Here is a 27,895-nt window from a genome sequence, read left to right as displayed (position 1 = left end):
CTATTTGTAAAGAGTGGAGGTTTCCTCTACCGTCCTTTGAACAGTCTAATCTCCTTTGCAGCCGTTCTTTGAGATGCCACGTAAAGTTTGTGACATTTTACAGGGGAACGACGAAGCTTTTTTTTTTTCTTCGGGGGAGGGGGGGGGTGCCATGTAAGGCTGTACATTTCACTGAAAAATAGCTGCGAATAGCCATGGGACCACGAACGACTCGTTCTTAACAGTGGACAGCGACATGGGGAAATGGAAATCTCAAGGACATCTTTTGAGTCATCCGCTCTCGAGGTGATGGTGTAACGAAACATAGGGCAGGCATGTGGGTCACGCAAATCACACTCCCCTATAACGAAAGCGTTTGCAAATCACTGAGGCAAGCAGACAATACAAAATACCATTTAATAAGTTCTTATAAACAGGTTCTGTACAACAGATTCATAATAAACCACACGGTATATAATATATCTTCAAATGAATTTCCATATTGTAAACGGTTTGATATTTCTATCACTTGTTCTCTCTTCATATTATTTGATTCTCAACGGTATTTTTGTCCTCGTCAAATGATTAAAATTTGGGTGGTGATTCTTCCTTCTTCCTTCCCACCGCCAAGACTGACAGAGGAAGCTAGGACCGAATTTAATTTGGTCTTGCCGCCTCTGTCTAAACCATGTTAACCAAGCCCCTACCGTTTAAAAATTCAGAATAAAACATACAAATTTAATAAGTTAAGCTGGAAAAATTTTTGTCATGGAAGATATTCTTAAAGCCGGGTCTAAAAAAATATTATATCTAGTTCAACTACTGATAAAAACTTTATGACCTTTTGTCTTAATAACTAGAGCAAAGCTTTGATTGGACGCCACGCCCACTTAAATTACCAAGAGAAGATAGGTGGTAGGAAATATCTATGAAGTAATATACTTTCAAGCGCTAAACGAATTTCAATTTGATTCGTGCTATTTATAAAATATTTTTAATAGTAGCTACTAGATCATGATATCTCGCCTGCGAAAAACAGTTGGCCATGATTCTTGATTGACGCCAGCGCCACTAATCCAGGGATTCTATGAACATGCGCGTAACCTTGCCTCCTGTTTAACCTGCCGAACAGATGTCAGGATAAGTTTGGTCTGAGTTGAGTCATTCATCCATACCGATAAGGACTCGCGTTGTCCTGGGAACAATGATGTCTTTCTTGACGTGCACTATTGAAAGCACTCTGACCTTTACTTAATTCACGACATGGAAATCTTCTAGCGCTTGACCCAAACAATGAAGTGGTGAAAATATCGTTAAAATTGTTCCGAGTATCTAAGATGCACCTTTTCTGCGAGCCAAATCCCTTATTTGGCCTCTGGTTAAATGGACGTTAAGTCGCTATGATAGTCATGTTCCTCACACGCTGACAGACCCGGTCCATTCAACTCGTTGGTAGAGTCTTCACACACTCCTGCTTGAACTGTTCGGAACCCGAGGAGATTCCGATAATTCCTTCCTACTCATGTCACAAAATTACTCCCAGCTTAGAAACAGGCACTTATTTGCTATGCAGACTGTTGAAATATCATTTCCAATCCTTCACGAGCTGACTTAACGTTCGGCACGCGATTTCTTCCATCTTGTCCTCAGGCAATCGCGGTCGAAATCACAGAAAAGGAGTCGAGGACTACAGAAGAACACTCGACCTGCCTCGTTAATAAACTGAACTCATACGCTTCTCTTTGCTCCTTTTCGAGCCTCGTAAACCGAAGCTTCTTCTTATAACAGATGTTCTGTTACCGAAGGATTCACCCTCTTCGTCCTCCTCCCTTAGATCAGCGCTTGATACAGGGTCTGGTAAACGCAAGGTGGGAGATGGAGGGGGCTTGATTTCTGTCGTGGACTGTGACTTCAGGAACGGTTTTTCTTTCTTCCCTACAAAATCAAACATAGTAAATTAACGTGACTTATTGGCCCGAACCTAATTCAGGTTTCCAAGGCCCTAACTACAGAGGGCTGATCATCGAGCGCTGGAAGTACCCCTCTAGAGCCCCGCTGGAGTTTAGCGCTTTCTCCAAGTTTCGCTCAGCTTATTCAATCAAGAAGTTGTGGAACTTGTCAGTCACTTAGAACCTGAACTACAAGAAACCACTACAAATGGACGACTGCCCTTGAATTTACTTTTCTTTGGTTTGCTAGCTTCTTTTACAATTTCCTATCAACATCTCATTTTTCTGGTTGGAGCAAAGCACTCTGTGAATGCAGGTCATACCAAAAACACCGTGAACCGGCCAGGGTTCGAATCTACTTCACTCAATCGGAGGAAAAGCGCTCGCATTACTTATGGGGTCAAACGAGTAATGAAAAAGGAAAAACAAATCTGAACTCACCGTTGACTTTCTTCTGTTTGACGGATGCTTTGGCAGCTGTCATGGCAGCTTTTCTGGTGTTTTGTGATATTATAAGACCTAAACCCAGAAATTTTAAATTACTTCAGTTAAAAAATAATGGTTTTTGTTATGCGAGGCGCCAATCTCTCTCGGAAGGAATGGCAAGATTTGATATATCACACAACAGCAATTCACACTAAAAATTTAAAACACATTACACTAAAACTCTTTAAATATAATTTGATAGGATGGACAAACAACCAAAATAGGTGAAAAAAAGGAAAAAACAACGAGGATGGTCTAAAAGGGCAAAGATTAAACCCTAACATCAACATGCATATTCTCGATACTGTTCTCTATACATTTCCTAACTTTCTGAGGAGAATTTGTCTAAAAATCAACAGCTTCTTGCTGATCATTTCCTTTCTTCTCGTTACCTTAGTGTGTGATTTAGTCGTGATATTGTAAGGAGAAATTGGATGCTAGTCATTAATAGGGGTCCTCGGGTTAACACGGATTGCAAATAGAAAACTTGCCAAAAATTTGGCCCGAGCAAGTGGCCCCACCCTCTTAAGGAAAACTTGTCCTCCTCACCCCTCTCCACTAAAAAGAACGACGACTACAACAACAATCGAAAAGAAACGTGGAAGGAAGAAGTAAGCCCATGCTTGAGCGGGAAGGGGAATTAATTATAGATATATTGAGAAAATACTGAAGTATTCAGTAGGAGCAGGAGCTTTTATGGGCTCCTAGTAAAAGCCAATTACCTGTTTTCGCGTCTTCACTGACCCTGCGCCGTTCGTCCTTGAAGGCCTTCATCCATTTCTCTTTCTGAGCGGCTTTCTTGGTGTAGAAAATGTACCATTTCTCTTTCTTATAGTTGTAGATTTTCCACGCGTTATTCAACGGCGATCTATCTAAAGTTTCTAAAAAAATCAAACACAAAGACGGATTTCAGCTTGGCAAGCCTTTATGCGAACTTGGTAAGAGTTTATAGGTGTAACAGACCATCTTTGTTGAATTAAAAGTCGAGCTTAGACTTGGAATGCATTGGTTTTGCTGCACAACGCTCTGTGAGCGGTCAAGAACCTTGCATCCCTTAAACAATCAAATGCAAGACTGAAGCCCGCCGTGACTCTGCTTTTCGCCTTGCCAGTTGAGAACCGCTCACATGTAAATATTTTTAGTTAAGCTGGCTCCTCGTAACCTTCAGTTTAGCTTGGTTCTGATCGCCCTTTGGTATTAAAACATTAATTGGGAGAGTATTTCACATCTTATAAGGACAACAAATCTGAAACAAGATTGATTCATTCACCTTCTCCGTCATTCAACCAAACAACGGAACAGTCATCCATGTCAATTCTTCCCTTGTAGGTCAAACCATTCTTCTTCAAAATGTCCTGAAAATTAGCCAAAAAAATTTTTTTTAAGAAATTCTTTTAAAGTAGTTTCCTTAAAAGTTCCTTTTCAACATCGGAGAACTTGGAGACAACAAGCAGTCCCAATTTTTCGAGTCAAAAACCGATTCCGCAAAAACGAGAAAAAAATTATGTCAGCACGCTGCGTGGGACTCTGGAAGTAAGGCGCACGGAAATTAGTAATAGTACTGGCTTCACTCCCAGAGTTCCGCACGGCGCGCTTTCATCATACTTTTTTTAAAGCTGATTGCTTTTTCCACTGGCGCAACACATTTCGCCTATAAGGATATACTACGTGTAGCCGTACTGCCCCCCCCCCCCAAGAGAAAAGTTTCTCCTCGGGTGGGGAGGGTACGGCTATAAGCAGGCTACTAAAAGCAGGGACTGCTCGAAGTCAAGAAGACGTGACAAAAGTTTTTCCTTAGACCTTAGTTCTCACCTTTTTACAATATACAAGTTGATGATCGAACAAAAACATAACACGATCTTGTGAGCTTCCATTGGAGGTCTTGATCACATCACCAGAATGAATCAGCTCAGAGCTCTTCTCTAACACATCCTCGCCCTTCAGGGAGGAAAAAAAGGTAAAAAGGCGTTCAATGAAACACCACTTCTACTACTAATTTCTCTCTGTAAAATGTTAGTCTAAAAGCTGAAGCCCTACCCCCTGGCACTTTTTCAGTTTCCGCTCGAAAACTGCCCTCGAAGTGAAATGGCAAAGTAGGATACAAGAGACAAAATTGTAATGTATTGTTCTCAATTTTTTTTTTTTTTCATTCTGTCAGAACGCTTTTCTTCTTTTCTCCTGCACAAGAAATCCTTTTTCGACAGCGACTCCCTGCATGCCTTAATTTCATCGTTTGTGACCCCCTATACATTTAAAATAAATTGTGCCCTGATCAAACGTAGCAAAATTAAATTTTTCTGTTAAACTGCCCTATTACTACCTTTCCCCTTCCCATCCCCCTGGGGTCGATCTTTACTCACCTCCCACCCTTCAATCGTGCTTTGCCACTTCGCGATCTTGTTAATACTCTCCACTTTTCTTTTCCGTTCGTTGATTAATGAGGCGACGTTTTTCATTGTATCTAGGGCTTGCTTCACCGTCTGAAAATCCTTGTGGGTTGCTATCGTGTGCTTCTTTAGCTCCTGAGCAAGGAGAAGAAAAACATCGAATTTGAACTAAAGAATGTATAAGTTGCTAAAAATTGAAAACACAAAAAAGGAACGGAAAACAGAACAAGGCCCTACATATTCTAGCCAGATAAAACGGACAAGTTCCCTCAATAAAATATTTATCATAGGAAAGATCGCTCCAAAAAACTTCGCTTTTTTATCTCTAACCCGTTCAAGAAGCCAGCCCTTAATACGCGTGCTAGAAGACCAACAGACTGACTATCTTCTTTGCTAACGTGGTCTAACGCGAGTGGCAATCTTGGTATGAGCTTCTACTCGGGGTGGAGGGGAGAGGTTCCTCCAAAATCCAACAAGGTTCGCCCTAGTTGGCACCATTTGAACCATATTCTCCGAAATGGCGCGAGTGTAAAGAATTTCCGTTTTCTTAGACAATGCTCTGCTGTCAGCATCAAAATGCCTTAGCTACTACACCACCAGGCCATAAAAATAATCCATGACTGATCGAACAGGAAGATACTGAGTAAAAAACAAAGAAAACTTACCGCCAGCTGCAAAGGGTATTTGCAGATCTTTTGAACTGGAGTCAATAAAAACCCGTCAAGTGATATCTTAATCATCTCCTGAAGGAGACGACAAGCCTAGTGGTAGACCAAAAATATGATTTAATAAGTAATGACAAATAAACGAGTGAAGAAATGCGACTTCAAGCTATTGACTGGCAATGAACGATGAGGTTTCATTCTGTACAAGAGAAAGCAATAACAGCAAAAAAAAATTGCACGATTCCAAGGGGTTAAAAATCATTTTATACCTCAAAGAATTGCTTGTATTTGTTACTTTCACTCAGTGTCTTCAGCTCTGCCATAGCGTGGGGATGGTTGTTGCAATACTCCGAGTAAATATCGAAGCCCTTCCTCTGTGAAGCGAAAAATTAACAAAAAAAGGTAAAAAAAAGTTCAGAAACGAATGATCTGTCTCCAAATAGCACGATGATTGGCTAATCTGAAAATGGCGTGCAAGTAATGAACCAATAAGACTCTACAGGGAATGCACGCAATCCCCAGTCAGCACAAAGCGCGGGAAAATGCGATTGAGGAAGTCACGTGAGACTTCAGTTCGATACATGATTGGCTGAAACAGCAATCTGGGTTTAAATGAAGCTACAATATGGTATGCGAGACAGACGTACATTATTCAGAAACACGGCGCCAATCTCAGACGCACACGGGTCTCCTTCCACAAAACAATCTTCCAGTTGCCTCAAGATTTCTTGGTGAAATTGATATATCTGTTCAATATTAGCAAAGATCTTGGTAATCTGTTCCTCGTTAAACATGTCCGTTCTTTTTCTGGCTTGTTTAAGATAACCCTGCGAAAAGAAATTAAAAATTTCATTTTAAAGGCGCAAAGTCGTGAATGATACCGAGACAATTGTAACTGAGCATGAGTAAAAGTAAAGGAAGGAACTGGCGGGGAAAGAGACTGGAGAGAGGGAAGGGGAAATAGAAAAGCGTTTGCACACTCGAGAAACGACTATGCCCCAGCTCACCTCGACCACATCTTCCAAGTTCTTGACATAGTCTCTCTCAGTGTTAAGGATTTCCTGGACGACACGTGACCTGACGTCATTGTCTGAAAGAAATCCCTCATTGGTTCCTTTTCTGGTTCGCACGGGGGGAGCAAGTTTAGTTTCGTCCGCAGCCAACGTCTGTGACACTCGAACCTAACAGAGCGAATTGGTATCAGATTTGCTACTGAATTCTTTGTGTGTGACAACTTCTTCAGGACTATGAATATAGCTGAGGGCCGGGTTTTTCAAAGCTGGATTAAGATAACCCAGGGTTACTGTAAAATCTGATTTCAGATCTGAAAGCTTTAAAAGGAAATTCAGTGGAATTCTTTTTGTCTACAACTTGGTGATTGGATGCTTTAAAAAGTGTAAGGAATATTATCCCAAAAAAGACTTTTGAACAAAGGATTAAAGAAACCCTGATTAGAATTAACCTTGGGTCAACTGGGCCCAGTTGGAACGAAATTATTGTAAGTGTAAATCGCATCTCAATAAATTCCCCCAGTGATGCCGTAATGAGAACCGATTTAATCATATTTTCTTAATATTAAGGGACAAGAAGAAAATTTCAACAGGAAATGAATGACAGGGAGCGACATTTTATCCCAGTTCTTCAGAAACTCTCTACTCACCCGAACAAACGGCGCAGGAAACCAACCAACCCGATCGCCAACCTGTCCGAACCACCAGTCACATGACGTCATGGTCAGCACTGTAATGATGTCACCCACTTGGAAACTCAGCTCCTCTGGGTCCATGGTCACGTGATCCCACAGGGCCTCTGCAAATGCTTCCGGTACATCCATCTATTGCGTAACCGGAAATAAGAAAAGTGAGTTGGACTTTGTTCGCGCGCGTAAAACATTTCGTGGAGCTTCCTTATATTGATCTAAAAGAAACAGGGCTGATACTGTACTGACGATGTTTGTTTGATATATTTTTCGACTACTACTGCCTTCGCGAAGTAGTTTATGACGCGCGTGAGGTTCCTTTTTACGTGCTTAAACGATAGCCGAGATATATAACCACTTTGCAGGCACGTTACTACTACAGCAATCTTTGCAGTAAACACTTGTAAGGTCAAAACACTTTGATTTTTTTTTTTTTTTACAATATTTACACCCCATAGTGCGAAACCCACCAAGAAACTAAGCCGACATTTGTATTTATTTTTAACAAATCATATTGGACCCTCTTCGCCAATCTCAAGGCAATTTTAGACCAACTTGTAGATTTTAAAATGAAATCACATTCTATTAAGATAACAAAAGTGAAATTGGCCAACCAGGGAAAGATTTGCATCAACGTGAAAAGGCATGGAATTCGTTTATCTCGTAAAAATCGTTGAAGTTTAAGTATTCTAATTTGAATCATCTGTTCTTCAAAAGTAGAACTGGCGAGTTAAACAAATCGAAAATGTCATTTGAATCATCTGTTCTTCAAAAGTAGAACTGGCGAAGAGCACCGCTATCAATGCAATCTTCTTTGTTTATGTTTCACTAAAGAATTGATCCAAGTGAGGTCAAGCGAAATTCTTGCGCGTCTTCGCTGAAGTTCCATCATCTCGGACAGGGAAGGTTTGAGTATTTAGATGCTTTCATGTAGCTTCTGTATCACAACGTGAGTTCAACCTCGCAAAAATCAAAAATCGAAAAGAATCCAGTTTACAAAATGTTCAAATATAAAATGACTGCGTCAAATATAGGCACGAAAAACTGAAATGACATAATTTTTTTTAAATTGTAGAAATGAGCCCTTCTAGTACTCACACGTTTTTTGAGATACATATTATACTATATCAATTTCAACCAGCTAAACATACAAAGGTAAACTACAATTTTCCCGATGATATACGTAAACATTTCTAGGGAGGAAAGAGGGCGACATATTTATTCCAACTGGCGAAAAAGTTCAACTATAGTGTACTTTTTTCCATTTTCTAATATTCCAAATGCCAGCATTTAGACGCGTTCGCACAATACTCGACCCATCTTTTAGGCCAACACGAGAGAAACAGTGTTACGTACTGTTCAGGTATTTTGACAAAAATCGACAATGTTAGTTATGGATTGAGAAGGGCAGAAACGAAAGTGAAAAAAGTGATCGATGTTTTCTCGAATCAAGACTGTAAGAAGATCACAATTCAAACGAAAGCGGTCGGATAAAGAAATGCAAATGAAATGACTCTGCCAAGTTCGGCACCTTCTCTAGAAAAATATTCCCACGGCCATTAAATGAAAGTTAATGGTAATGAATTAAATATTAGAAGTGTCACAATTAAGAAACAATTAAAACTCTGCGAAGAACCTCTGGAATGCGTTTTTCTTCTTTGAACAGTCTCCAAGTAAACGAAGACATGACCGCTTTCACGAAAGACAAAAACAATGAAGTTGTTGGTGATCGAAATAAATCATTATGGTTAAAGTCCAGTTTAAAGCACATCGATTCCAACCAAAGCTATTTATAGTTTGTTTGCGCATTGATTTTGACGCATTTAAGCTTTTAGCACCAACGAAGGAAATGTGTTTTTACAGCGTCGGTAATTGATATTAAATGGCTAAAGTCTGGAGGGAAGAAGTAAGAATGAAAACATTGAACAGTACAAGCTAATGCGCGTGGTAAATTGCCAACTTCGCGAATGCGTTTAAAATTCTTAATTTTGACGCTGGATTAAACACGATCTGGATTACTTCAGTTTACCCATCGATGAAATAAAATTCTAACTCTCAAGGTGTAAAAACCGTTTTGACATGAATGCGGCTTTGGTGTACATAAACAAAGTTCAATTTAAAGCTATTAGCTGTATCGCGTACAAATGTACTTTCCGTCTTTTTGTGTTCTTGTCTGATTTGGTGAATGACAGCTTTTTTAAGTTTTTCAAGAGCGCCATTTTAATTTGGAACATTCATATGTCCATCATCGCCGAATGGAAACAAATGTACGGTTGCATATGTCGAAGTCCAACTTGTTGGCGTAACTTGATCATTAGAGCAAGTTGTAAAGTCGCTGATGGAGACAAGCTTTTTATAATTATCCTTAATGACAATATCTTAGCGTTTGACAAGACTCGTGATTTCTCGTATGCTACGCTAGTCAAGCATTTCAAACCACATGACCGGCCACTTGGATAGAATAGAAATTAACAGAATCATAATTGATAAAAAAGAAAAAGAGAGTTGAACGTGGGAAAATATATTTCAAAGCGGTGCTTGCATATGAAATCATTCTACAAAGAATATCGACTGCGATATCAGACCTGGATTAACTTTACAGACTAATGCATCGTCAATAATAGCGATTGGACAGACGATACGGAAATAATCTTACCTGGTAATATTACGCCGAGCTGTAAGCTTACGGGTCTAACAACCAAAGGGAGCGGACATTGCATTAAATCCAAACTGCCATATCAGGCTTGAGTACCTGATTATCTTTCTACAAGGTGGCAATTTGAGTGAAGAGCGCTTACAATCGACAATGACTTCTGATCGTCGCTGCTAGCGACTTTTCAACGTGGTCGTCAGCGAGCAATTGACTGTGAAAGCAGCTTTGGTTGAGTTTATAAACAAAACAGGGCTCTGCCTGGCACTAACTTAGCAAGCAAACCACCGAAATACGATCTCGGAATCCATCGTTCACTTTGTTTGTTTGCGATTGACAGAATCGCTGAATAGCGTCAATAATGCTAATTCAGCTTTGATTTTTCAAAGCCTCGGGCAAGGCTGTCAACATACAACATCCAGTTTGATATATGTCGTTCCACGATTGCGGCATGACTACAAACCTCCGGTAATTTGCAAAGATAAGCTACACTATTACAATTACCTTTCAACGTTAAATTTGCTTTTCTGTCCCTAAATATCTGTTGATAACCTTTGCTTGGTATTTAACACATTCTTTGTTTTTTTTTCTCCCTAAAAAACTATTATAATTTAATGAAGGTAAATTCATGTAAAAAGTGACTGTATTTGAAAAGATCATATGTGGGTTTTTATGCCGCAATACAATAGTTTTCCAGTGAAACAGATTACTAAACAATCGTAATAACCCTCTTGAGGATTTTAAGATTGAGTCAATTTATCATTCAAATAAAAAGTGGATTAACACGATCGCCTTCAAGCAGTTTGCTGACTGAAAATAAAAGGGGAAAAAATGCACTTTTGCAACCTTTGCATACGACTCAAAGGCCGATTAGAAAGAGGTGGAGTTGCATCAAAACACTTCTGAAAGAACTTGACCAAGTTCTTATGAATTCAAAAAAAGATCTCCAATAGTTTAAAAGTTGATTGTGCGTTCTTCGGCAATCAATTTGCATGAATGTGAAAAAATTACCAACAACTTCTCAGTTTTCTCTCGGATCATTGCTCTAGGGGTTTCCCAGTACCAATTGAAAATGAGGACGGGATGTCTCAATTTGCGACCAGTAAAGTTGAAACTGAATGAAACCCCCTCAGTTGAAGGGTTCAGTTGTAAAATATTCAGTCAACATGGAAAAAAAATGAACTTTGACAAACAAATAAATATTACATGTAAGAGTTTTGAAATCTTAAACTGTAACCAAAATTGAGAATTTATTGTCCGGAGGATAAAATCTGCCCCTTAATAATCAAAATGCTTATCAAAACCTCATTACTATACTGAAATGTGAGGGTCTTATGAAAGAAATTTCCAGGCCCAACATAAAAAAAAATTTATGTGCCTGATGATAAGGAAATTGAAAATTGCTGGAGAATGAAAAAATCCAAGAAAATAGTGACTGCTTACACCCCCCAGGGTCTCATGGGTAATGCTCCTTACTGTTTGCTATACCATTCTTATACTTCTAGTGCAGAGAATTTGGTTTTGGATCAATTAATAATTCCCTGACTGATATTCTTCTATATTCTCATTACTTGTCTGCTTGATATTGTATTGATACCGTGGGGAGAAATTCTGCCTTGGTCACTCATGGGAGTAGGATAATTAAAAATGATAGAGTGAATTAATGATTCATTGCTGGATTAATTCCTTCATCAAATGAAGGAAAAGGAGAATGAAATAGGGAATTAACCAATGGGTGAAAGAAACCTTTAGTTTATCAAATTATTACCATTCGTCACTGGCCCACAACACATTATTTTTTCACTCATTGTCAAAATGTTTGGTGGAATGAGTGTTCTTGTACTTTATACTAAAAGTTACTTCAGTCATCTATGAAAAGAAGAAACATCTTTCGCATCATACCTCATCATCCTCCAGATCACTATTCTCTCCAGACGGGTAAGTCCAGTCCACTGAAGAATGTTCCTCTGGGATGGGTGAAGGCTGAAGGTTGTCAGCGCCAAGAAGTCCAGGCACACTGCGTGAACGACCCAAACTCTGATCAAAGGCAATAGGAAGAGACAACTGAGATGCAAAAGAGAAGCTGCTTCCAAGTTCATTCTCGGTGAATGATGAAGACGAGTTCAGAGATTGCATTGAACTGTTGCAACTATCCAATGGGCTTTCGTCACAATGAGATCTGTGCAGCATAGGTGGAAGCTTCAGGAAACTATCATCACCATAACCACCATAGGAATGGCGCTTGCCCTTGTCAATCATATCATTGAACACATTGTCGACACAAGAAAGTGATGTGGTGTGTTTCATCCTGGTTTTGCGCATAATGCTTTTCTTCTTCTTCAGGATGACCTCTGCAGTGCATGGCGGTAGTTGTTCAAGACTCTGAATTCGTGGTCGAACATAAGGTGGGCTGGTGCATGATATCGTGTCATCATCCTCATTACTGTCCAGTTGAGAGCAAGAAACAGAACGACTTTCTGTCTGTAGCACCTGTTGTACTGGTGACCTGTGATGTATCCGTGTACTATAAGAACGTTGCCTATGCTGTGGTGATTCAGGGCTCAAACGGTCAACAGTTCCTCCATTTTTCTCACCATCTTCCCATGGGGAGGACTTTGTTTCAAATCCACTGTTTTCAACAACTGAGTCATTTTCACAACTGTTTTCCAAATGCAAGCTACATGATGACAAACTGTCCCTTCTATATTCTGAGAAGAATTTTTGCGTTAAATTAAGTATGTGTAATTTTCTAATGTCTGGAAAGCTGTTATACATTGCTTGTTTGTGAAGTGAAGGTCCCACCGGCAAGCAAGGCAAACTCTTCACTTTGAGACTTCTAGCCAATCCTTGGCGGCCCTTAAAATTCTCACGTAAGCCGCTGGTAATTAATTCAGAAGATGTACATGTATTATCACGCAACTTTTCTTCTTTCAAGTTCGCGGGACTCGGCGAAGGATCAGGACACACAGGAGAGTATCTTGTTAATTCAGTGCTCGTTACCTCGTTTCTTGTTTTCCGGCAAGATAAACAAACTCCTTGTTGTGATGTTTCATTGTCCTCGGTTTGTCCAAAAGTCGGAGAACAAAAGTTTTCCTCGTAAACTATTTCTTCTTTGTTTATTTTGTCTACCGGTAAACTTCCACTGTTCTCACAGATTGTATTTTCCTCAGCAGTTTGGTTTTCCTCGGGCAGACTTTCGTCAGTGATTACGCGAGTTGTGGAATTAACAGAGGAAAAATCTTGTGAATAATTGTTTTCGTGAAAGGCATAAATCATCTTTTCACGCAAAGCAAGCGCTTCACTACCCTCGCACAAAGGAGTTGATTTGTCTTTTGTAAGTTCATTACCCAGACAGCCGTGGCTTAGCAGGTAATTCCGTCTTTCAAGTTCTCTTTCGAAACATTCCATATATTCAGGCTGTTGGATAAAATGATCCACATCGCCATCCAGTTTATGGTTGAAAGTTTTTCCGTTTTTCCTTTGAGGTCGAAGGATCGATAGTTTGAATTTGGAATCTTTGGAACAATACTTCCGCGGTTTTTGAAGCTCTTGCACCCCAAACGATAGGCTATTTCCCATTTCGGACGCCGCGAACTCAGTGCATTCGACAGTTTCAGAAGATAAATCTCTCTCCTCGACAAAAATAGTCTGCGCCCTGAGACTATCACACTCCAACTGAGCACTGCTTTCTTCTTCCGTTGCAATATCAGTCTTCAATTCAAAGAAAATTGGCGATCCAATATTCAAGGAGTCTTCGTGAGCAGAATTTGACAGGATAGGAGGAGCTGAACGTCGTTTCCATGCGTCACAACTCCTTTCGGCATCGCGGGTGATATTTCGCCTCTTTTCGAACTGTACGCCACTTCTTGGAGTACCACTTGAAAATGAGTCCGCCACTTCTGTTTCTCTGCACGAATGCGGAGAGGTCTTCATACTTTGATAGTATGCAGGTCCCGTTTCAATTGTTACTGACCCAGAGGAATCAGGCTTAAATTCAACCGTAAGTGATCTCTCAAAACACCCGCGACTTTCATGATATTCCTCCACCTGTATACATGGTGGAATGGCAGCTAATGTTCGCGATTTTTCCATGAGTGGATCCGTGCACGGTTGCAAAGAATAGTCCATAGAGAGCGACCTGGAAATGTTGTTGTTCGGATAAACCAGCGATCTTTTCGAGCGTTTCAACGAATAATACTTGCTCTCTTTACAACGGGAATCGTTTTCACAATAAGAGTCAATGGATGAGGTACTGACAACAATATCTGTTACCAATGTATCGAAATTAGTGTTGTTACTATCTGTCGATAAATGGTTCGATGACGAAGACTGAGGTGCAGTGAAAGACAAACTTTTCCCACGGTCATTCTCGTTCTTTGAATGACTAGCTCGCTTAAATAAATTCGTAAGTATACTTAAGCTCTTAGACTTTGAGAGAGATGTCTTTTCAGTGTTTGTCTTTGCCCTTTGTCGCTTTGATCTGAATGTTTTCTTGTGCAGGTATGATCTTTCGTGACCGCAACTTGGCAGTTCACTGACGAGTTCATTTGCAGCAGGGCTCGAAGTTGATCCCGCGGAATTTTTCTTTTTCTTCCGAGAATTATTGACGTTTGTTTTGTTTTGCTCAACTTTCCGACTATCAAAACTATAGCTGTCAAATGATGTTTTCCCATTCACGTTATGTGAGTGCGAGCTTGTTTTCTTCGCATTAAGCTGTTTGTGTGACACTCCATTTTGTTTTTTCTTCGCGGGCAAAATTTCTCGGCTCACGTGCTTTGCGGTAAAATTCACACAGCCATTTGGATGATCCTGCCACAGGTCACTTCTATATTCTCCAGTAATAAAAGAGGCTGATCGTGGCGAATCTTCCTTCTTAATTCGTAGCGACTTTCTTAACGAACTTTGGAATCTCTGCAGCCGTGATTTCCACTGCTTCGGATATTCGGGTAGCGCCATACCACTTTGATTTTCTAACGGTTTGGATGACATTGTTGGGGTTTTCATCGAATAGTGACCATGTACTCTTCCGTATCTTTCCTTTTCAAACGATTGAGAAGCGGCCCCTGACCACAGCTCCTGCGTAAACAAATGTCCAAATTTACAATAATATTGGGAAATAATGACAGCAACTAATACGAAGACAACCAAGAAAGCGCTACTAACGAACAATTTCGACTCGAATTGATCACAAGTTTCCGGAGTGGAAAATTCTTTTAATTGTATCCATCTCACGGCGAACTGTCGAAGGTCAAGCTAAGGCCGATCACCTCAAAATTTTTGCAGTTTCCTCGTGAAGAGTTGAACGAATAATAATTTTTTTAAGTGACAACTTCAATCATGTCAAAGCATCCTTCAGGGAAACTGTGCGCACTGGTCGAATTTACATCTGGTGTATATTTCAGATGATTTTGATGGCTTCCAGTTACCTCGACGTGTAGATGAATTTCGTGTTCAAAAATTTCTTGTCGTGCGATTTAAACGAGGAGGCGGTAAAATTGATCAGTAATCAACGTTTTTAACTTAACTATTTCGTGAATAATACAATTTTAGAAAGCACTAGAAATTTGCATACCACGGGTCGTAATAAACAAAAAACCCATAATTAAAAAAGATTTTGTTTTAGAAACACGGCACTCAATTGGCTCAACAAAGTTGCCAACAAAAGATAGATTAGGAAGGGAAACATTTGCATGGATGCCATTTGGACACGATATCGCCAACGAATGTAAAATAAACAAATAGGTGAAAATGAAATCACCCTCATTAAAACAATTGTTTGTTTACGACCTTACCAAAGGTGTTAATTCCTCGGACTAATTCTCGATTGATCTGTTCTCTGACAAGGAGTTCAGCGGCTAAAAGTAACAGGAAAACGCGGCTACTTTCTCAGACGAGCTTTAGACGAAAAGAGCGCCTAAAGCAATATTACGTACCAAACAATGCAAATTGTGAATTCGTTTTGTTTCACAGACAAATTGAGCACATGACATCAAAAGCCAAAGAACCCGGCCTTAGACTACCTGCGGTGAGTCAGCTAGATGACCCGTAGAGATTTTATCCAGAACCAATTGAGCGAGCAGTGATGATAAAATCTGCTATGGTAACTCCATCAGCGATGACAAATAAAGAGGCCACCACTTTATCAGAGAGAATACATACCAATTGAAAGCTTTTAACATGCGCTTATCTTACATTTTTTCACTGCAAGTCGAAGAGAAAAATAACAGAAATTATTCCGATGCGGACAGGGTCTCCAATTTTAAAGACAAGCAGAATGGAAAGGATTTTTTCCTCGTTTGTATATTTATTTGTTTATTTTTTCTAAGCCAAGGACTTGTGCCGGCGGCTTTCAAGCGCTTTTCACGATAAACATCAGCTACAAACAAACAACAAGATGAACTTGTTTATCATCCCAATGCTCTTGCAAAGGTTGCAAGACCCCTTAAAAGATCATTCCATCATAGAAATAAAAACTACAGCCGAAGACAAACGACGAAACCAAGTACGGTAAGAAAAACGCGGCGATATCTTTAATCATATTTGCGTACTTTCCTTGCAGGAAAAAATCCTAATTTGTCTAAAGCCGGACAAGAAAAAGCCTGCAGCAACTCCGATCACCAAAGTATAATTCTGTCGGATCTTTGAAATTCAAATTTAACTGCAACTTCGTAATTTGGCGGTAACTATTGAATGTTCAAAATCAAGTGGCTCCAAGGCAATTTATTTTCACCCTTTGTTTGATTTCCTTTCTCAAGCGAGTGAAAGGAATTCTTTTTGTCAACTCTTTTCCGCTTTCTTGACCAGACCACTTAATCAGTTTACACTGAACGTGAAGGAACTTTCCCACGACACTAGGCCTAACAAAGAGATATTATTATGTCACAGATCAACAATCCTAGGGCGGAAGTGACTTCATTTATTTCTCTCTCCCCCCCTCTCTCTCTCTCTGTCTGTGTGCTCTCTTGGCATACTTCGCTCGCCACGTATGTGCAAGTGTGAGTGAACTCTTGATCGCTTCGACGCCACTTTGCTTCATAAACACTGGAAAGTCACTTGCCATCAGATAGAACGTTCAGTTCTGTTGTTTTTGGTCTCAGTTCTCTGTATGTATTACCACTTTTCTTCTTTTTTCAATTTAGCTTACTCGCCCCTTTCAATTTTATTTAATGCCGGATTTTTACGCCGTTTTGCAATCCCAAGCGCACAGTCTTATGTTCCAGTTTCCACGGCACTTTTCGATAACACACGTTTAAGTTGATGAGGTCAGCTCCAGAACAATCATCATGATTATGTTCATCATTGTTGTCAACATCAGTCAATAAAAGCATCAACCAACCAGAGTGGCCCGAACGCACTGTTTTATCATTGTTGGCCTACTGTGGCTTAGCCATAGATTGTGCGACTTCTGCCATTCGCTAGTGCTTTTAAATCTCCTGCCCTCAAAGTTAAGCTCATATTAAAATATCTCTTATGACTTTTCTTTGCGATTTAATAACTGAATAAGGGTCAATTTTAAGATGTCATTTCTCCATCTGTGTATTCTTGAGGTTTGGCAAAGCCGGGTGAGATTGTGTCACAAAAGGCAATATTCTTCTGTACGCGCGCTATTTTCTCTGCTTTTAAGTATACTTTCTCTCGTGCAGAAAATGACTTCAGAGATATGTTTCCCGATGTAAGTCATGGAACACCATCGCGGGTGGATGAATTACTGCGTAAATTACGTCACTATCAACAGAATGTGCCGCAGCATTCTACCATCTTTTAGATACACTAGTATTTATTAGTGTTAATATAAGGTCATAAACGAAATCGCCCGTACGGGCCGAAGGAAACTATAGCAGTATTAGTCTTATCTCAAATGATGGAGCACTAAAGCCTTCTCATGAAGTGTTTCGCGTCACATCTCTTCAGTAGCAAGTGTTTTTCTCTTGGTTACAGCTATTCTTGACGCAGGTGTTTTGAAGAGTTTCATGAATGGTACACTCCATGCCGGAGAATTTGATTTGAATCAAAATAATAAAAATAAAGAAATTAATCTTGGTCTCTTCTGTTTTTTTCCTACCAAAGGATTTCAGGTTTGTATGGTGAGATCGCTGACCGCGATAAACTTGTAACTGTAGACTCAGCCAAGTCTGGTTTTCATACGCGAGAAAAAGACGCTGTAGTGAAACAGCAAGTAATCGACATCCAGTAATACTTTTATGGCTGTTAATTTGCCATAATGACTTCTTCAATACTACTTCTCTTATATGAATGCAATGATTACAAATCATCGAGACTTTTTATATTGTTGAGCCGCTAAGTTTACAGAAAGCCTGAGGTCTAAAGTATTTTTTGACCGACCCACTCTACAAAGTGAGAAAAACCCAAGAGCCCGCGTTTTCAGTCATCTCTGCTGTTTCGAGTAATTTTCCTCGCTTGCGTAAGCAAAAAAACTTCTTTTCGTCTCGAAAAGAAAAGAAAAAAAAACAAGATAAACGGGTATCAAACAAACATCAAACGGCGCGCAATATAACTTAAACAAATCTTTGATTATGATATACCGGCAATCAAACATGTGTGTAAAATGGAAAAAGCAACATCGAAAACACGCTAAACATATTGCAGGACTACCGAGTCAATTTAACTGGGTTCACAGCCTTTGGTTGTTGACAGGAGATTCCAAGGCCAAGCATATATCCAGTATATAATAACGTCCTTTTAACCCCTTCCTTCTTAAAGGTGATTAAAGAATAATTTCCCACTGCAATATTCATGACTGATTATATAGCAAACGAGTGGAAGAGTAGACAAAGTTATTAGCTGATGAGGGTTTTTCCTGTGATGACACTCTTGAAATTCTCTCTTAACTTATCTACAAGGAAATGCAGTCGGATGGTGATTAGTTCAAGCATCAGATGTTGTATCTTGGGAGGTACACTACAAAATTTTCAAGACAAATCAATGCACAACGCAAGGGAAACCATGTCATGATATAAAATATATTGAGCGTAATCTACACTTTCAAAGTAGACTTTCTCTACAGCTTGAGACCAGTGTGCAGTTATTTGTGTTTGAGGCTCTTCGACCACTAAGAGAGATTAACATCTTATTTCTCCGTAAAATATCACCTCTGAATCAAGTATAGAGGTTTTTGCACAGCAGCCATGTTGGATGGCAGGAACAATAGATTATTTTACCCATGAGAAAAAATTTTCTTTCTTATGCAAAATATTTTCACTGTTCCTGCCATCCAACATGGCTGCTGTGCAAAACCTCTACTAAGGTTACGAGAATAAAGTAAATGATCACATACTAAAGAAGCTTTTGATTGTCTAAGAAATTCTTCATGTCAACATGCTAATAAATATGTGGAAAAGAGTACAGAGAATACGCATACGGATGTTAGGGCCGTAACTGACCAAACACATCTTGTCCTGAATGATAAGCTGCTAATTGTATATTTTGTTTTATGGAAGGCCAGACTGCTAAATATTATTGTGGCATTGTTTTATACTCTGAAATGTCCTGGTAAAATAAAAACAAAGATATCAAACATCTCCGTGTAGAATTGCTTCACTGTAAATACAGTCGCTATTGCGTGCTTGAAATTTAAGCGATTTTGTTAGGCATCTAATATAATAAAGTTGAGTTCAGCAACCTATATGAAATAGCCGAAACATGTAATCAATCGTATTGTTCGCATCGAGCTTGCCAATGATCTATGCCAAACAATATCGGTGGTAGCGAGTTCCCAATCTCCTCGACCTCTCTTCCGCCATAGCCCTCCTCTTGTTTATATCCTCTTGTTTATAACGGTGGGAACGCACGCAACATAAATCCATCAGACGGAGTTCATCCCTAATGTAGCTAACATCCGTAGAGATTTAATTGTGGGAATGTTAGTCCAAGCAGTTTTAGGTATAACATTCTGGTGTTTTGATCGGATAACGATAATAGATGATAGTTTATGGGCAATTAGTTCGCAACACTACACTCATATATTTTAATTCGATCTAATCTGTGTTACATAAGGAGGAACAATTCACGTGCTAGGCGCGTTAACACCTGATAGCACACTGGAAAGTACGGGGCGTCCTTTAGTCTGGATTCTCCGTGGTTGGGAAGGCCGTCATCATCCCTTAAAATCAGCTCACAAATAAACTTTTGTGTGTCGTAAAAAGTTACTTATTTGAATCAAATCATGCTCAAAATAGAAAAAAAAATTCAAAAGCCGAGAATCCTACGAACAAAATTGAGAAACGGCACAATCCGAGGCACCTTTACTACTTTATCTTTAAACTTACCACTCGGTCGAATTTGCCTGAAAAATATGTATCAACATTCTTTCGTCTCGCTATTCCGGATTATGGTTTTCTCTTGCCAGCTTTGGCACAACCTCGAGTATCGGGTTTACAAAGGTTAAAGTTATTTGCGGTTTTCATAAGCTGCAAATAAGCATGACGTAAATAACTGAGAAATTTAAGCGAATGTTGAAGTTTTTCCAACTTTGAGCAGAAATTGTTGTTGCAAGTTTTTTTCGTGTCTGTGAAAACAACGCGGGATTATCAAAAGAGAGATTCCTTCTGTTTATTCAAACAGGTCGAAATATTTGATCGAGAAATAAAACTTACTTTGAATTAGTTCTATGATTTGAATACGCAGCCCTTGGCCAAAAGATAGCGAGTGCAGCATATAGGGATGGCGAATGATCGGAGCGAACGAACACTGGAGGGTTTCTCAGTCCAGGGATTACAAACTTGCTAATGCATGATTTATATCTTCAAACATAGCATGAGATAAGTTATTCAATAAGTATCCATCCGTTTGGATAAGTGAATTTACAACTTCGCTAGATAAACCATGTGAAGAACCGACTAAAACGTGTACCGACTTGTAATACATATGAAAAGAAACTGTTTATCAGTTCTGAAGAAACCGAACTACCACCGAATCCTCGAAAGATTCTTACAGACTTACCTTTCTTCTGCGACCTTTCATTGTAACCAACGAGCAGGCAGACAAGTAAATCTCAAAAACCAACCCGTCATAACTGCGCCAAGATCATAGAATGATTGATTCTTCATTATGCATTGTGTGAAAGTTCACCCTGATTCAACGAAGATGTCAACCCTAAATCTGTTTTTGCTGAAAGAATCTCTGCTTCTTAACCTAGAATTAGAATATTCTATAATCCAAATGCATAAGATCAATTGCTTAACAAATAGCCCACGATTTATGCCTAGAAGTGCCAATCAAAAGAATTCAGTGAAGTAGTGTTGTGATACTTCCTTTGCTCTTAAGTAATTCGAGACTGTAAAACCGCAGAAAGTTCAACAAGTCATCGGTAATCAAGAACTCTTTGAATGACGATGCGACCTGGGATGAAGAATTATAGAAACAAAAATAAAGAAAAAGGTCTTCAAGAGTTCAATTACTTTTTTATTCGAAAGAATTAGCACAATCACTGAAGAAAAGGGTGTTGCAAAATCTCTCTCTCTCTCTCTCTCTCTCTCTTGCAGTCAGTCGATGCGACTATGACTGTCCTATGGAAAAAAATTAAAACAGCATACAGTTGCATATTCTGTTCTATATATTTCTCTCGGATCTGCCGGAGGCTATAGATCATGTACTTCGGTTGCTTCGAAATCCGCACTGAGTCTCACGCATGATGTTAGGAATTATCTTGGGGAAAAAACCGAAGGTATGCCTCTTGATTAACCTCCGTGTAATTTTGGCTTTATCAAATGAGTTGATGTTGTCAACTGGCCACCGTAAAGAGTTTTAAAGCTGACGTACGTTTCGAGCGTTAGCCCTTCGTCCATTCGCTCTAACGAAGGGCCAACGCCGCTCCAAACGTCAGCTAGGAAACACTTAACGGTGGCTTATTTACATTATCAACTTAGATGATTAAACCAAAATTGCCTTGTCACTCCCACCGACTCAGCACCACAGTTTCTTTAGAAACTTACCCCCTCTAACCTTGGCGTAGAAGGCTTGCCTAACAAAGTTTTTGCAGACCCAAAGGCAGTGAAACATACTGTGTAATTTTATAATCTTATCGCCAAAATACCGCTCATAAACAAAGAGACAAACAGCAGAATAAACAGGAAAGTTAAAACAACCTATCCTAACAAATCACTAAATAAAAGAAATTATCTAAACAAAAAATCACCCTGATATTTGTACATTGTTACGCGCTTCCTTCGCTCGTTGCAACTGTAAAAAAACATCATAAAAATATTACTCTTTACGAAACGAAATGTCATGGTTGAAAAAAAAAAAAAAATCAAGAACTAAAAACCTGGTTAACCGTGATCAACCATAATATGAACAACACATATATTGAATTCGCATTTGAGCTCCATTGGTGCATCTTATCAATACAGTTGATTTGCTTAGAATTCCCAAACAAAATTCAGATATGCAGATATCGATCAGAGAATCTGACTATCGTCTCTATCCCGAAACCTATTCATGCCACTTAAGATATCATCAGTGCAGGACAATCTGTCTAGCTCTGTTTACAGATAACTAATTGCAGGACGATGAAACAACTGTGGCGCAATTGAAAAATGCAATACATTTGTCACTAAGGACCTCCCAGCGGAAGATTTCTTCGAAAACCACATGAGCTCTAAGACAATGTATTTGATGTTGACGTGTCTAGTAGTTTTATCAGAAAGGCTGAAGTTCATACCATTATGTCTGGTTCAAATTAAAGGTACAGGAGATGTTGTATAGGGTTCTCACAGCGGACGATTCGTTCGAAGACCTGGGTTTTTACGGGCATGGATTCTAGGACAATATAAATGATATTAACTTGTCAATTAGTTTTTTCAGAGGGCTTAAAGTTCCGATTATTTTCTTGAAGATGAAATGATGCATTCGAAGCAGCTTTCGCAAACTTAAATGCCCTTTTTTCATTCTCCCTTGTCCACATTGTGTTAATGATTCAAACCTTGCAAAACGGTCTTGACAAAATGGCGAAGTCTTAAAACATGGTTTGACTAACTCAGACGGCAAGATAGGGAATGAAAATAGAACATGAGCAAGTAATACTGAATTCAAAATATGTCTTAATCCCCTGAGATAAGTCAACATTATCCAGTAAAGTGACTTAACCTTCACAGGATTTTGGGTATTAAACTGAAAATCTCAGAGCTTGAACGGAGATTCTCGTTATCTTTCTACCTAATTGTCTTTAAGGTTGTTTTCAAATCTGCTTTAAAGAATGTGATAACAGGCGCCAGATCTCGATCCTAGTATTCCCTTAAAGAATTAAAAAGAACAGTGAGACAAATTGTCCCAAATTGGTTCAGTTGCTTTCGGTCGTCACCGTGAGACACTCGAAATCTTAGTGCGAGCGGAACTGGGTTCCAATGATTAGATCGAAATGTTATCGATTCTCATAGTGAAATTCTCTAGAGGAGTAGGAAAGACATCTCTTGATAATACCGTGTCACCCTGCTAAAAACACAAATTTCCTCAGGGAACTTTGAGTCTACAATTGACAATATGCCCTTGAGGTGGTGTAAATTTCACGAACTGAAGGGTTGAAAACGGCGGTAAACAAAACTGCTATTGAGATAGATGTATCGCAGAGAGTCTTCGGGCTGTTTTGAGGAGTTTAGCCTATTAAACGATACCGGAAGCCATCCCGGCCGATTAATGAAAGATGTTTTAGATTTAGAAAATGACGACAGTATCGCAGCTTTAAGTCAAAAGTGGACCAGGAAGGGGCGAGGTTTAGGAGAGTCTTCGAGCTGCGCTCACGGCTGATGTCATCTATTGCACAACTTTCAGTAATCACCCACACTGGAAAAGGCCTCCCCAGTTCGATAAGGGGCAACCTTAATTGAATCGCCTTGAGACAATATCGCTGTTCGTATGAACACGTTGACCAATTTGCTTCAGTTATTTGCATGTATGGGTGTCCCCTATACCTCTCTTTTTCTCTTAACGATGACGGATCGTTTTACACCACAATCTGGAGTAAGCCTGCGGAAGCTTTATGCGCATGAACTTGAATAATATGCTTATTGAGTTAAATGGATATGCTTGAAAAAGGATAATTCAAGGTATGTGGAGATATGTTTGCTGACTCTGGCTATCGGCAATTAAGTGGGGATAATCGATTATTACTGAATCGGGCCGACGAAAATCTTGCGGTAGACCGGCCAACGTTCGCCGCGTTTTTCACTCGCCTGTGTTTTCCAATTGTACCATGGGCTTACCAGATATTTGCAAGAGAACAGGAGTTGTTTTTTGTTTTACTGAGACTGAGGAATTGCGCTTCATTTGAATGGGCAAACAAAAAATGACGTACTATAATTATCTGAAAAAACCCACCTGCAGTGAAGTAAATTTGCGCCGAAGGATCAGTCCTTGGGTAAAAGAGAGACATCAGTCAGATCAGGATGTACTGGCTAAAAAAACTGCTGAAGGATTCTTTCAACCTACACGTGAATACCCAAACAAATTAACAACAAAACTGTACCAAAGCTGCTAAACCTAAGAATCAGTCGTTCAGCGAGAACGAGTCATCTCTGTGTTTCCAGAGAGAGAGAGAGAGAGAGAGATCTTTAAAAATTCATATTTATCAGGTAAATAACACCACATTTCGACCATTTGCATTCGAACTTTCATCAACTCGTCACTCTTAGCAGGTGTCATACCCGGAGGGGGAATGCGTCATGGAACGAACCATATGGGATCCTTTAGTAGGAAAAACAAAACTTTCCTAGTTGCCTTTCTCGTCAGTATCTTGAACAAAAGCTCATCTTTCAAACCGGCAGTCCAAATCCCACAGGGATCAACGAAAGCTTTTCATTCCACTAATTTATTCTTGTTTTTCTTGTTGCCATGTTCCCACCTATAACGTAGCTCCATTTTCTGCCTTTAAAAGCACACACAACCCACAATTCCTCTATTCGCTCCGACGAAGGGCTAACGCTCGAAACGTCAGCTTTTGTAATCGTTACGGAGGCCAATTTACCATTTCAACTTTGTTGATATATCCAAATTATTTCGTTACTCCCACCGACGCAGCCCCAAACAGTTTTTTTCGAAACTATCAGTCTTTATTCTAGTCAGTAGTCGTATTTTACCCACTACCCCGATGTGAGACGGTAGTTAATTCCTCTTTATTCGATACTTTCTATCTCCTTATCCTAATTCCTGAAGGGAACTCTAAGGCGCATGCACATTCTCGGGTCTGAATTCTCTCCTGATTGAAAAGAAAAGTAAAGAGACTTGTTCAGTGTTGGAAAATTTTGTAAACAAAGAAAGTTTCCTGTGAAGGTGTAGTCTGATCGTCCGGGTGAGTGTAGTCCTGAGAAGGACTGTTGTCGGTGGTAGTGACTGACGTTTCGACAACCTGTGCGGAAGTCATCATCAGAGTCAAGGATGGTGACTTGACTCTGATGATGACTTCCGCACAGGCTGTCGAAAGGTCAGTCACTACCACCAACAACAGTCCTTCTCAGGAATACACTCACCCGGACGATCAGACTACACCTTCACATGTTACCCCCGGGTTCAAACCATTTACTGCAAAGAAAGTTTCAATAGGTGATTCTATCCACAACATTACAATGCGTATCTGGAACTACGCATAACATCACGTAGCTGGAACCACGCATAACAGCACGTAGCTGGGTGTAATAAGCTTTTCTTTTTCTAACCATTTTCACTGCATTGCCGCAGAAGGGCAGGACTAGAACGGAACCATGCGAGTAGACCACCCAATAAATCCCACCCATCTTACCCCAGGGGAGGACATCCATCACACATCACATCATCGTGCGTGGGAAATTAACGTCTTCTACCCCTAACCCTGTAGGAGACGCGACCTCCATTTATTCGTCCCTGTCCGAGAAGACAAGAATATCTGACCATTCTTGATGTTATAGAAAGGTAGCATATTCTTCTCAATTATTTTAAGACCTTAATTGAGTGTTGGTCCGGCCGGGGCTTGAACCCTCGACCTCCTGCACAACAGTCCAGCGCTCTATCCATTGAGCTAACCGGGAGGCGGTTAACTCAATGGATAGCAACATGGCGTTCTTTTCTTGTCGGAAAGCTCACTAGACATAAAAACGTGCCTAGGTCGATCATACACACCGAAACTAGACGAGTAACTCTTTGCAAATGAGTTCGTGTGCATTCCAAGAATTGACGAGTCATTGGACGAGGTAAACAGGCACGATGGTCTTTTGGTCTTGAACGAGCGCTGTGACCTCGGTTTTTTTAACGCGTAATTTCAATACACAAATTATCGCCTTTAAATTAGAAAAAGTGAAAAAATAAATGAACAAATAATCGAAAGAGAAAAAAGGCAAAGCTCAGAGTGCACGAAGACCGTTACTCGAGGACGCAAATTTTCACCCTGGAAGCAACGACTCGAGAGAAACTCTGAGTCGATGTGGCATAAAATTGCATTATTTTTCATGAATAATAAAATACAGCGCGCGTGCCATATGATACGGTCAAGACTTTTTACCCATCAAGAGTTTTATAGTGTTTAACCGTACCTTAAGAATTTGACTGAAAACTGCATCAATGACTTGATTCTAGCTGTCTTCCTGAGAAGGCGTGCGATCTTGTCTAGTATCAAATCCTTAAAGTCCCTATTCACCCCCAGAGGTTCACACATATTTCGATTCTTTGCGTTATCAGGATTAATCTCCAAAAAAAAAAAAGCGATTGATTAAATATTTCCCGAGATATGCCACCTCAAAGTTACTCTTTTGGCCACGCCCTTTTGACTTGGCCGGGAGAGAATTACTGGGCCGAGTCTCGGACCTACTACCTCTCCAACATTCAGTGACGTCACAGCAAGAACGAATGTTAACTTCTTGTATAAAAACATGTGTCTATTGCTGTAAAATGATGTGACTGAAGCGCCGACTCGTTGCGTGGTCACTGGTTGCTCAAATACACCAGATTCGTCTAAAGGCATATTCCTCCATATAATACCGTTTGATGGGGATGATCGCCCTGAAGCTAGGTCTAGAAGAAAGCAGTGGATCGACTTTTTGAGGAGAAAGCGCGCCAAGTTTGAACCTTCAGCAACATCTGTGATATGCTCTCGTCATTTTTCGCCTGAAGACTACTGTCAGCGATTCGATTTTGTAAAAACCCGTCCTCAACTTGTAAAAGACCACATTGGGACGTCTGCCATTCCGCGTATATACGCCTGCGATGAAAATGAAACACGCGATATGTCTGATCGAAGTCGCCGAAAGGTAAGAGTTATATTAAAGTAGTGCCTGGTCTTTTTTTGTCGATCGTGAGTTGAAGTTGTATTTTATGAATGGAATTTAGATCGTACGAGATGCCATAGAATCGCACGTGAACAGAGAAAGAGAAGAAATCGAAAAATGCGAAGTTGAAATTGAAGTGCCTCCTGACCCACCTGTTTATACAGAAACACCATCGATCACGGAGCCAATGCATCTAACTGAGATTATTGATCCCAACCCTGTATGTTTGAATCAAGCTATAAATGTAAGTAACTCTTCAGCTAAAATTAACAAATGGTAAACACCACAGCGTACACTATTGAGTTATGGATGCACGCCGGTGTTTACCATTTGTTTTATAACATAATATTAATACATTGTAACTAAAGAGTTCCCTTTTATTTAACAAGTCTTACGTGACCAGAAAAAACAAGCGCGCGCGGAAAAATAGTCTTTGCATTTGCTCACGTCAGCAGCGTACACCCATGGGCAAATGGGGGACGCTAAATTGACCAATCAGAGCGCGCGCTTTACTTTGGTTATGTTATAATGACAAATGTATAAGTTATAGTGTGTTTTGTATGAGGTTTGAAGTTGTGAATCTGAATGTTTACATAGGTCGCCATGATAACAGCATAGTGTGTTTATATGGTAGATGTATTACATATTTGCCTGTAATCGGTTTTATTAATTGTTTTGTGTTATGTCATGCTGAGCTCAAGCACTATAATTATGATTTGATTGATTATTTTAGTCAAATACTAGAAAAAATTTCAAGTGAATGAAGGCACATCGATCGAAAGACGTTCTGGCTGTGACGTCATGAGGGACTTTTAGTTATCAGTATTAACTTCG

At 39.7% G+C, this 27,895-nt stretch overlaps 1 protein-coding gene across 1 annotated transcript; it reads right to left on the bottom strand.

Annotated features, from left to right (window-relative positions):
* Positions 1-377: 377 nt before the first annotated feature.
* On the bottom strand, positions 378-21,060 carry LOC111335916 (uncharacterized). Its single transcript, XM_022941917.2, has 13 exons — positions 20,775-21,060; positions 11,718-14,891; positions 7,127-7,300; positions 6,474-6,647; positions 6,114-6,293; positions 5,736-5,840; positions 5,467-5,562; positions 4,775-4,936; positions 4,227-4,352; positions 3,685-3,769; positions 3,137-3,295; positions 2,370-2,447; positions 378-1,914 (listed from the first exon to the last, which is right to left on the bottom strand). Exons 1-13 carry the CDS (start codon positions 20,793-20,795, stop codon positions 1,694-1,696), a joined length of 4,755 nt encoding a protein of 1,584 aa, XP_022797652.2. The 5' UTR covers positions 20,796-21,060; the 3' UTR covers positions 378-1,693.
* Between the last annotated feature and the right edge of the window lie 6,835 nt (positions 21,061-27,895).

Source organism: Stylophora pistillata, chromosome 7 (assembly GCF_964205215.1).
Source record: "Stylophora pistillata chromosome 7, jaStyPist1.2, whole genome shotgun sequence".
Lineage (NCBI taxonomy): Eukaryota > Metazoa > Cnidaria > Anthozoa > Scleractinia > Pocilloporidae > Stylophora > Stylophora pistillata.
Note: the sequence above shows the minus strand (reverse complement) of the source record. Positions and strands in the feature narration are given on the sequence as shown.

What these genes read in the sequence shown, in the direction of transcription:
- LOC111335916 (XM_022941917.2), bottom strand. Translation starts at nt 20,795, where the DNA reads ATGAAAGGTCGCAGAAGAAAG. An exon ending in TTCCTGCGCCGTTTGTTCGG is followed by an intron (nt 6,648 to 7,126) that starts GTGAGTAGAGAG and finishes TCGCTCTGTTAG; the next exon opens with GTTCGAGTGTCACAGACGTT. An exon ending in GCGCCGTGTTTCTGAATAAT is followed by an intron (nt 5,841 to 6,113) that starts GTACGTCTGTCT and finishes TTCGCTTCACAG; the next exon opens with AGGAAGGGCTTCGATATTTA.